This window comes from Anabas testudineus, chromosome 5, assembly GCF_900324465.2.
Source record: "Anabas testudineus chromosome 5, fAnaTes1.2, whole genome shotgun sequence".
NCBI classification, from domain to species: domain Eukaryota; kingdom Metazoa; phylum Chordata; class Actinopteri; order Anabantiformes; family Anabantidae; genus Anabas; species Anabas testudineus.
The window spans coordinates 5,918,942-5,931,222 of NC_046614.1; the positions used below are offsets into that span (position 1 = coordinate 5,918,942).

Here is a 12,281-nt window from a genome sequence, read left to right on the forward strand (position 1 = left end):
CAGAAAATAAAAAAATCACAATAGTATGCCAGTATACAATAGTATGACATCATTTCAGATACTCTAATTTAGTGACATCATGACCTGCTTTCAGTATGTCATTAGACGAAGCTCACAGAGGCTTAATACTAGCATTCTAGATTTTTAAAAAGCACTTTAACTTTTTCAAATCAAGGTCGATATTAAAAGATTCAGGCACTCCCATCTGCTACACCAGTATGCTACAGTTCATGGCCAGTTCATTTTCATTTATCAAACATGAAAAATACAAATGTGTGAAATGAGGACAGAAGCACGTTTTTGCATTTTATATAGTTTACAAACACACATTCACCAGCATGTATTAATACTTTTCAATTGACTCTTTGTATATCACTTGATTAATGAGCAATAAATTACCTCTTTAATATAACTGTTCTTTATATCTCAGAAGATACAAAATAGTGATTTAAAGTTGTATATATTCTGTAAAAAAGTATAGTTTGGGAGACTTTTCAGGTTGATTGGAAAGAATGTTACTGCCCAGGTTAGACCAGATGAATCGAAACATGAAGTACAGCATGACTATATTGTTGGTAGAGGCTCCGTTAAGTCAACTCCAGTGCACATACACACAAGAACACTGAGTTTGAAGTTCATATTGGTGGGATTAGTTATAACACGGGGAATTGCCAAGGCTTTTTCAGGCTGTACAGCTACAGTTATCAGTTATTTCAGTCTCTTTCTGCTGAGGTTGCCGTGTTTTGCTTTGCTGTTGAGGTCACATTGTATCAGCTAGTCAGTGTACCTGTGTGACTGTGTGGATCTGAGTGTGTGTGAGGCTACAGTGTTTTTTGCTCATATAATGTAGTGTATATTTGTGTTGTGCTGCTTCACACTAGGGTGCCTGGGTCTGCATTGGGTTCCTTTGGGGTCACCTCTTGTGGATGCGGGGTCTCCTGATAGAGAGAGAACTCCATCGACCTGTTGGGAAGGTAAGACAAATCAATACAGTCTCCATAACCAAGTGGCAAGCAGAGGAGGGTAAAACTACACTAGTCAAGTCTATATGTAACAAAAAATCGAAATCATTCGGTCAGAATATAATGGAAAATATTTTTATAACATCATAATAATATCAGAATTATGGCCACTGTTGGTGATCTGATCTGTGTGAAAATGTGTTTGATCAGGAAACAACCAAGAGTCTGGATGTTGGCACAAGCCAGGCAGCAGCTTGAGAAAATGCTGACCATGCAAAAATAAATAAATAAAAACAAAAATAAAACAACCACGATAGTAAAAGTCACAGGATGATAGATGGAATGGCTGCGGCCAGAGTAATAGCACCATCCTCTGCTTTAGGGCTTGCAGCCAGATTCTAGTGAATCTGTGAATCTCAGTGGTAAAACTTATCAAGTTACTGTATAAGTGAATATGCACGTTGGTATATCTAATTCAGTACAAATGGATGCTTAAATAACACGCCATGAAAATAACATCACATTTCTTGAAGTATAGTACAACATTTCTTCTGCTTTGAGTGCTCAAAGAACATGTAATATATGTAGGTATGATTTCCAAGTCACAGAGACAGAGACAAAGCACTACGATAAATAAAAGTACTGACCGTCCGTGCAGTGGGTGACCATGGAAGCTGGCTGACTGGGGAATCGGAGGCCTGTAGAGGTTGGCTGCTTCACCTTGAACAGACTGGGCCTGATGTACCAGTGGGTGGGGGTGTGAGAGGCGAGAGATCCCTGCTTCGTGACCTTTTGAGGCAGCGGAAGGATATCCGAGGGCATTCCTCAGGTACCAGTCCCTCAGTCCCTCCAGAGCCAGGGCTTTATGCAGGCTTCTGGTTGAGTCTTCTGGGGTTGGGAGAGAGAGCTGTGGGGGTCTGCGGCTGAAGGAAGGGCCAGACAGTTCAGTCTGGTAGGGGTGCAGGTTGGGTATGGAGGATGTCGTGGTGCCAGAGGCAGGAAGGGGTGACTCATATGCTGATAGAAGAATTGCATCCTGACCATGTTGCTGCAAAGGAATAAATGGGCCACAAGATTTGGTTCTGGTGACTTTGACCCTGCGGAGCTCAGCCTGGGACCCTCGCAGGACCATCGGGCTGTAAGGAGGTGCAGTACTGGGGAGGTGCACCTGGGAATGAGAAAAGCCATTGGCATGAGGTGGCACTGCTGCCGTGGAAGAGCGAGGAGAGGACATGTCCTGCCAGATCCTGCCTGTGGACTGGAACAGTTGGTGCTGCAGCTGCATTCTCTGCTGTTTCCCCCAGATATAGTCCATTAACAGCTCATTGTAGCCTCCACCAGCCCCTCTGCCACCCATAGAAAGACGCATTTTGGCCTGTTCAACAGAGCCATCCACGTCTCTCTCAGGGCTGCCCAGCTGAATGTGTCTCAACTTTCCATCAGTCAGTGTCTCTGAGCTCTTGTATGGCCCACCTCTGGGGGGCATCCCGTTTCTGGGGGCAGAATCATCAGGGAGGCTCGATCTATCCAGCAAGGCCTCTGAGCTGTTACTGCGCCTTGCCCGGGAGCTGTACGGGCAGCCTCTGCGGTCAGAGGAGGAGCCCTCTTGAGCCAGTGGAATCATATGTGGGACATCTAGACTGCCAGACCATTGCTTTAGTGCGTTACCACCTGAAACGTCTGACCTGCAGAGAAAACAGCTTACATTAGGAGAGGACTCCGAGGACTACGCACAAAGAGGGAGTGAAAGCAAGTTTAATAAAAACCATGCAACTGCATTTCAAAGAAAATCACTTAAGAAAGGACACCATTTTTTTGCTCAATTACCTTTTATGCCCTTGCTGGTAAATAAATATGACACTAGTCATTGTTACACTCCTGACTCTGTGTCTGAATTCAATTTTAGCCATTAAGCCAATACCAACTGTACAGTTATCACAGTGGGAGTAAGCTGTAGCTGTACTGCATCAGACAAAAGCGGTGCAACATCACACATTACCTGACGTGAACACTGATTGGAGCAGTTCGTGCCAAGAGAGGAGTTGCAGGAACACTTCTTCCTTCAACATTAGATGCACTTCTTGGTAAAGAGTGAGTTGGGCTGTAAGAAGTAGAACAAGCATGCATTTAACATTTATCACCCATACAGACCCACACCAACACCCATGATGCAGAATGTCATCAGACCGCCTTGTGGTGCATAGGTCACATTAAGATAAGTACCTCACAGAACTTGTGACAGAATTGCGGCGTGTTCTCATCTCGTAGTAAATTTCGACTGGAGACAGTTTCCTGCTGATCCTGTGATCTGGGCTGCCCACGGTGAGCCGAGGCTGAGACAGAGAGCGCTGGTCAGCCGCCACACTTGGAGAAGACTCTTTTGGGAGAAGAAAAACAGACAGTTCATCTTTTCATACTCACATGTATACTCACAGATGTCAAACAAAAGGAACACTTTCATCAAGCAAAGAGTGCTCATTTGGTTTTACAACTGTGACATGACTGCATATTTTTATCAGGTGTTATAACACCAGAAGTGCAAATGAGTCTCCCACCCACTGAGTGTAAGTGATGTGTTTTGAAAAGAAAAATTCTGGCAAATACGTTCAGCCATTTTTTCAGCTAAACTCATTACAAATGTGCAAACACAGTATCCACCAGGGGCAGAGTGAGCTGTTGAAAGACAGTTTGTTTACGGTTGTCTCACCATTGTCATGGGATGTTGAATCTGACATGGAGCTGGTACTCTCTGACATGACGGTGTCCTCTGCAAGATAACAAGCACTCAGGTCACAGATGAAGTAGCACGACATGCCATGTCTTTCTTAAAGCTAAATGTGGTTTGTTTTCATCGTGTGGCCGTGTTTTCAGTGATGTGTAATTATACCTGTGTGACACCCTCGATGAACTGTCCTCTTGCTGTTTGGGACATTTCGGTCTGCCTCTGAGTGTCTGTACAGAGCACCAGTGAAGATGGCTTTCATCTGCTTTCTTTGGGCAGCCTCATCCTGCAGCCAGGGACAGTCAGCCACGTTAGACCACAAGTACACATCATTACAGCTGCTGCGTAAACACAATTGATATTCAAGGTGTTGACTTACCTCTGGCTTGGTGTTGGGCGCCAGGCCAGCCCTGCGCTGCACCACTGGGGGTTTCTCTCCCGTCTCCAGGGGAAAAGCACGTGGCAACTTCCCAGTCAGCTCCTGCAGAGGACATTCATTAGCCTCCAGTTACTAATATCCTTCTCACTTGCAAAGTGTTACATAAAATGACACCACTTAACAGATCACTCTAAGTCTCAATAAAACCACACTTTAAATGTGTCACTTCACTTTCTGGTTATGCCAGAGTGGTGCTGTCATAAATTATATTTAAAGCAGAGAGAGTATTTCAAAGTAACTGTGTATCTAACTAAATTAGATGCACTGACATCAGAACAGACAGCTTGTCAATCCAATGATATGCATGCAGAAAGGGAGCCTATACAACCTCTAGCTAAAAACATAGGGACGTGTTAAACAGCTGTTATAAAACAGAAGGCAACAGTGGTTTAAAAAATAATTTGTATATACCGAGATCTTTTCAGTAATTATACAATACGTTATAAAGGTATATAAACTATACTTTTATAAAATATACTATATGGAGTTTTCATATTGATCTCTGAGTCACGTTTGTTTCGAAGGTGAGGTAAGATTTGCTCACCGCTTCCTGCAAACAGACTTGTTTGAGCTCTCCCACTCTGCTGTTAAGTAGAGCCTCCAGGGCCTGCTTCCTCTCTTGCAGAGCCGCGATCCTCTCAGCCTGCAGCTTGCTGTCCTGGCTGCCTTGAACATCTACATAACACACAACATACAGGGCATGTCCAGAAATGCTGAATTAAAGGATGAAGGATGCATTCATGTTGATCACAGAGCAAACATAAACTGTTCTAGATATACTGTTGTTGTTTTTTTTTGTCTTGCCACAAGATGAACCTGAGAAAAATGTAGAAATATCTAGACTTCTCCTTTAGCGGCAGGAGTCAGGACACTTTAGGTGTGAAGGACTCACATAAACTTGTTGGTCACTACTTAAGTAATCTCCATATTTTTCAGTGGCACCTTTTGGAAATGTGGAAATGTCTCTCTAACAATATGATGTCTATTCATAATAATTCAATGTTCTGACAGATATCTGACAGCTGTTGTGACAGTGCTTGAACAAAAGGCCTTCACACATACAGTGCAGCTGTTTTTTTAGGCTGGCTGTTCTCTTGAGAAAAACACTTTTGTTTTCCTTCTGTTGAACTGCCAAGAGGGGAAAACACAAGCTAGCAGATTTGCCAGATCATTTCAGGCTTGTCCAGACATGAAAGTGTGGGCCTTCACACTGTGAGACATTGTTATTACTCACCAGGAGACCCCAAACCCATGGATGTGATCAGATGTCCTTTGACCTCCATGTGATGTAATCCTGGGGACCTTAAAACTCACGTTCCCTGCTACTCCCTCACCTGAAGAAACAGAACCTGAGGTTTAACAGAGGCAGAGTTGCATCAACAACAAAATAATCTGCTCAGGCTTACAAGATTATTTCTCTCTAACCTTGCAGTGCCAGCCATATGTTTTCTTGAGGTGCGGAGTTGATGGTTGCATTTCTATCAAGTCAGCAGTAGATAAGCATGGGTTATCTCTCAGATCAAATGACTATAGGTACCATGAGGGGGAGCCACTGCACCTCTGCTTGGTTATCTAGAGCCAAATCCTTGAAAAGATTTTGAAAAAGATTACCAATACAGCTGATAGGAAAACAGTAGTGGAACAATGTTGAATGAATATGTCTGTCACATGTAAGATATTCATAACTCATGAAAACTAAGGTGAAAATCCTTTTGTCATACTACATACTGTACAGTAGAATATAAGAAGAAAAAAGATCATAGCACTCACTTTACTAAAAATAGTTTAAACTCAGATTATCCCAGAGACCTAAATGCTTTTATAACTTCACATTCAGCCAGTTTTGTGTAAAAGAAAAGAAAAAAGTTCAAACAAAACTCTAACTTAACTTGCAACTCAAGGCATTCTGAAAGTGAGTAATACTGACTCACTAAAATTAGCCCTCAGATGCAATTAGCAACTAATTATTCTGCGGAGAGACGGAAAAGTGAGACGGGTTGAGTAAAATTAAAAATGTATGCAGAGAAACAGATAGAGAGAAACCTAAGGCCCGTGCTTTATGTCTCTATAGCTCAGTAGCTACTGAGGAAGAGAGCAACAGAGCAAGAAGCAAAGAGTTGGAATAAATGGCAGGTGAGGAATAAATGCAATGTTCAGTAATATTTCTTCTTTGTAGCTGTCATAAATATCAAGGTTTACATGAAATCCACTTTGTGTAATATTGCACTGATTCCATTTAATAGCCTTCACATATCTGATATTACTGGTTAATGTTGCTCAACACTGAGAATGTGACACTATTTTAGTCTTTCCTCCCATGTAACAAGCAGCATGTGTTTTTTTCCCCCCCACATAATGGAGGTTCATTACAAACAAAACCTCATCCCTAATGCCCAATAGAGACCTGACATCCAAAAATAGCTATAGTGATTTCTGCCAAAAGCCTCTCAGTGAACGCTGCACACAAATCGCTGCCATAAACAAGCATCTTGCTGTCTCCTTGCCAGTCGAATAAATCATAAAGCGACTCCATTCAACCCACAATTCTAAATGCAAGGCCTCGGGGGCTCAATCAAAATTGTCTGTCTAGAGGCTGCTTCTGCCAGCATCACATCGTTCAAAAGGAAACATTTATCTATCATTTATCTATCTCAGAGCAGTTGTCTTGAGGCTGACCAGCTTTATGCTTTTTTTGCATCAGTAAAACGTCGATCTGTCTTCCTCACTCAACAAATGACATAAAGAATGAGGCTCACGTTTTGTGGAAGCATTCCTTGAAATATTTTCAACAGGTTTGTGATGTCTCATGTTCTGGATTTGAACCAGTAACTGCTGTTTGCTCCTTGATGTGTGAAAACCGTCAGCATGCTTGACCCCCCACTAACAGACAAGTAGGACTCTTTCACACACACAAGTAAGCAGAGTTATGGCTGCTGCTCAGACAAAAGTTCATCACATGAGTCCTGTTACACAAAACCAAGTTCATGATGATCAGATTTTAAGCTAATCTAATGTACTGAGGCCTGGGAAAAGTGCATGTAGCGTCATATCTGTGCCTTGTTAAACAGCAGAGGACAGATTAAACCAACTGGGAGAGGTGGTCTGGAGAAGACATTTGGCATTCATCTGGACTGTCGCTGGGCAGCTGAATACTGGAGCCAAAAGGCTGCCAAGCCTCTTCAGAATGGCTTTGTCCTCAAACCAAAACATTTGCTTGGAAACTTAGTGCTTTGCTTTTCACTGACTAAAATGTGCCTTTTACGTCTTTACAAGATTAAGAGTCCTTCGGCTTTAGTGCTCTGCCTTTACTAACTGCTTGATTTCTTTATTATAACTGATACAAGACTAATTTCAAAACAACCATAAAAACCTCACAGTGCTGGAAAAATGATGTGAACTCTTTAAACAACCAACAATTAAATCCAGATTTAGATTAGACTTAGAATGTTTGTGTTTATTTTTTGTTACTATTGTGTTATTATTTATATTATTTTCAACACTACTGAATTTGATACTTTTGATGACAAGATGCAAGTTCAGATTTATTTGACAAATTGTTTGTTCAAAGTTGAAAATTTCTATTAAATAATACAATATAAGAAAACAGAAACAGCAGCTAGTAAAGGTGGTACACATTATGTACTGACAGGTGGTTAATTCACAAAAATACACTGTTATTTTTTAAATGATTGTATTTTTTTTTTCTGCTCATGCAAAAAGAAACTAAGCAATAGTTCACTCTCTAGAGTAAAACTCAAGAGTGAAACTAAAGCGGAAGTAACTCAAAACTTACCATAATTCAAACTGAAACCAAAAAAAGAAATAGTGCCACCTGCAGAACAAAAATTTTGCATATCCAAACAAAACACGAAACTAAAATACAAAGAGCCTTAATCTTAAAATAGATTTCTGCAAAATACATTACAAAAATGTAGAGCAGCCAACACAGCGATCCCTAACAGTAGCGCATGTTAAACACCAAACATATCAAAACGTACAAGCATTGCTTTAGGAAACAGCAACAATCAACTGCAACAGGTCGGCCTCTAACCACCAAGTCTAACAAATAACACACCTGAGAAGATCACTGGTTTATGTCAATTGCTACCTGCTTAAACATCTGGTGCACAGATGTGTGCAGGGTACAGGTACAACAAAACAAGAGACCATCACATTCCAGAGAGAAGCCTGAGGGGGAGATGGTAGGACAATGAGGAACCAGATAAACAGAGACTTACAAAGAGCGGCATCAAAGGAAGAACCAGAGGAGATATGAGAGTGGGAGATATGAACACAACGCAATCCTCAAACACATGTTGACTAAGCATGTGGCTCGGGATGAGGGTTGGGCTGGGTAATGGTGGTGTAGATAGCACTGTGGGAGCCATGTTGATTAAAACATGAGCTATGCAATGAGAGTGAGCAGCCCCTGTGCAGTGTGCATCACACGAATGCAAATCAGCGAGGAGTTTAACATTCAAGTCCAACGGGCTAAACACTGAAGCCTGTAAGGTAGATCCAGTCCTCGAGTGTCCTCACAAGGAATGGCACCGCTGTCCCTTCAGCGTAGAAGTCATACATATTAGATCATAACACGCATAGCACAGCTAAATTCCTACAGGCAACAGTTTAATATCCAGTTTTCCCATCCCCTGACAAACACAATGGCTCCAAGCTGTAAGGGGGATTCGCTCACTCTGCCGTCAGCTTTCATCTCGCCCAGGACTCCAAGTAACAGGCTACTGTTGTCAACAGCATTTATATAACAGAAATATTCATGACATACCACTGAGCGTATCTTAATACATTTCAGCAGCTGTTTCTGCTGCATCAGGCGATGGACGCACAATATGTTCGTTAGTCTATTTCAACAGGCTACAGAGAGCAGCTGAAATATCGCATCCAGCTCACTACGGACAGGTGAGGCTGGCAGCTCTCGTGTTGACTGTTGGTGTTGACACAGCTGCTGCTGTTGTGAACTTACACATGGTAACCAGAGAGAGGGTTACAACTATGCAGCCCCTGTTAGACAAGCATGTAGGTGCCACAACTGTTTTAGAGGAGTCAAAAAGGAGGCCAGTGAAGCTTGGCAGGGTGAGGAGTCCCATGACAACACTTAAGGTGTTTTTTCCTGATGCGTCTGACCTATGAACCTCGTTTTGTTGATTTGTAAGACCACATCGACGTGACCTTTATCTGCATTCCACAGCAAACTCGGTGGACTTTATACGCCCAATGGTAAGATGTGATGATGAGGATCAGAAACAGAAATGTCAACATCTAAATGCTTCTAACCTAGTGGGGGAATAGACAGATGCAGTGCTGGTCAGTTGAGACATACAGCTGACTCAGTGCACAGGATTTACAACTGAGCTACCTCCACCGGACCAACCCCAACCAAAGAACGGAGAAGGGCTTATAGAAGATGAGGTGACCCAACCCCCCACCCTCTACACTAATATGGTCTCTTCTTGTGCTCTCTATATCCATGAAATACTGATTTATAACAGGCTTATCAGCACACGGCAGGGCAGCTTAGCTTGGACTGACCAGTTGCGTGGCTCTACATTTCTCCTTCCTGGCCTCGACACTCACCTTTGCCCGTTTAACACGCCTACCAAAGGTGAAACAAAGCAATCTTGGCGATTGCTATCCACCTGGATTTTTGCTAAACTGAGGTATGGGCAGCAATAAAAAAAGGAATGTTGCTCTAATGTCCGAGGGGATTAGTCCTATACATTTTCCCTCTGTTACACCTGAAGGGATTTCTGTACATATTCCAGAGTTGTTTCCACTGTGGCTGTAATCCTCTTTGTTGATTTTGGAGGGAGTTCAGAGCTGCTTAGGATGTGCAGCTACAGCCATGCATTTCCATTCATTACTAAACATGCGTTACAGTCATATCTGATTTCTTTCTGCTTTCATGTTGAAGAAATGTGGGTTAATTCTCTCTACTATCCATGGCACCACAGCTGTGGTGTGTTTTCAACGCTTGATAAGATCTGGGACTTCATTCCCCGAGCTTACACCCTGAGCACCAAGACGCTTTGCACAAAGTCCAAAGTAGGTTATATTTTCGTTTTAAATCCACGCAAATGTACGGGTTAAGAGGTTTGCTAAAAGGTCCTGGAGCTGAACCAGGGAAAGAGTGTGTGACTTTTTGAACCCACTAAACCTACATGTTTGTCAGTCAACTTCTGCTGAATCAGATGCTCAAATGGGGTCAGTCCATGTCTTAAGGGCATCTTAAAAGGGACAGTGTCACCTTGATGTAACAAAGTGGCAAAAGAAAACTATTGTATTATCACCAAACTGGGTCAAGGTCCAATTTCATAGTGTCTGATTGAATTGTAACACCCAGAGCAGCATGAAAAACCTCATGGAGTGCTTTACGGAAAGGCAGAGGGCCATGTTATCAATTTGAAGACAACAGTGAGCAGAAAGGCGTGAAAACAAACGCCGCCATGTGTCGAGATCCCCCTGATCAAGACCATGAGTGGTTTCCAAGCTTCCCCTGCAATAAAACAAACAAAACCTCTTTGCAAATGGCCTAATGGCCTGTGATTTCACCCCCCCCCCCTCCTCCCCCCTCAAATACAAGAACTGTGAAAGCCAACAACAGTGAGGTGTTTCCCCACATACACCAAAAGGTAGATTAGCAGTGAATCACCCTGAAGATAGCCTACAGACTGACCCCCACAACCATTCGGACGAGTTTTTTCACATCCAGACAGACATCCCTGTTCAGGAATCTGTTAATAATAGGGCTTAACATTGCTGCATGAGAACAAGCAACATTAACTGACAACAGTGAAATCAATCAAGGTCCAGCAGACAGCCACAGGCAGCATGCTTCTGCCTATTTTAACAATGCAGCAACAGGGAGAAGTTGTCTATTCCAAAGCAGCGTGACACAGATTGTTTCTTTTTTTTTTTTTCTTACTCTTTGAATCCACGCAGATGCGGTTGCAATCCTGCCATTCCCCTGCCTTTTAATTAACATGCCACGTAAACAACATGTTCTTGTTTACAGCCACTGGAACAACAAATACAAGCACACAAATGAAAACGACATGCTGGCTTCAGTTTTCATGCAGTCGCCCCATTTCATTTCCCAGGCGTGTTATTTATCGGACATAAAGCATGTGAGCCCACATTAAGTCCGGCTTCCGAGGCGTCCTGCATCTGCATAGTCGCTGCAGACGACAGCACCGGGGGACATGGACACACACTGGACTCGTTAATGGAAACAGTAACATATCGCAGGTGTGTCGCTCACTGACACGAAGACAAAACCAGATAAATAGATGGAAGAAAGAGCAATAAACAGATCAAATAGCAAATCTTCCAACGACATATCTCTAATTGAAAACCGTCTATAAGCTGGTTTGTGTTGATAGCTGTTAATTAATACGCCCAGTTCGGTTATGTTAGGATGAGAAGGACATCTTGGAGCTTACCAGAGAGCATGACCGACGCCTCCGGAGGTCTCCACGGTCCTCGTTAACAAAACCAAGCCGACAAAATTCATCCCAGCGTGAGAGCGCAGGACAACATCCTCCCCAAAACACCGTTTTAATTAACAAAACGCGCGGTAAGTCGCAATAGACGAGAAGCGCCTGTCGTTCATCGCGGCTTCGTATCCCAATTGGAATTCACCAGCAGCCCCGCGACCTCCGCTGCGTCGGAGATCCCTGCGCATCTCAGCAGAGCCGCTCCTCGGAGAAAGAAGAAAAGCCTTCGCATCCGCGCCCAGTGAAGTCCCGCTGCTGCACTACACACACCGGCCGCCTGCAGGGCTCCGACACCACACAGCCAGCCAGCAGTCCCAGCAGCCGCGGCCCTCCCAGATGTTAGCGCCGCCTGGTTAACAGCAGGTAACCGAGCTGCTGTGTCTCCACACGTAGCCGAGTGACGCTAACGTCGATGACGCTGGATAGTACAGAGGGATGTGTGGCTCCAGTTCAACCACAACTCACTGGGTTTTTAAAATAAAATGTTTCGAGTTCTCCCTACATAAGCTAGAAATTCTCTTCTGCTCGAAAACGCCAAAACGATAATATGTGTGTAAAACAATATTGACAAAGTATGTAGCTAATCCTGTAAATGCAAAACTGCCTAGTAAAAAAATTAGCCGGCTGGCTAACATTTACAGAGA

At 43.1% G+C, this 12,281-nt stretch overlaps 1 protein-coding gene across 1 annotated transcript; it reads right to left on the reverse strand.

Annotated features, from left to right (window-relative positions):
• Positions 1-293: 293 nt before the first annotated feature.
• ccdc120 (coiled-coil domain containing 120) lies at positions 294-11,983 on the reverse strand. Its single transcript, XM_026347381.1, has 11 exons — positions 11,584-11,983; positions 5,549-5,708; positions 5,358-5,457; positions 4,668-4,798; positions 4,064-4,165; positions 3,850-3,970; positions 3,670-3,729; positions 3,186-3,339; positions 2,962-3,063; positions 1,610-2,647; positions 294-963 (listed from the first exon to the last, which is right to left on the reverse strand). Exons 3-11 carry the CDS (start codon positions 5,404-5,406, stop codon positions 873-875), a joined length of 1,848 nt encoding a protein of 615 aa, XP_026203166.1. The 5' UTR covers positions 5,407-5,457; positions 5,549-5,708; positions 11,584-11,983; the 3' UTR covers positions 294-872.
• Positions 11,984-12,281: the final 298 nt, after the last annotated feature.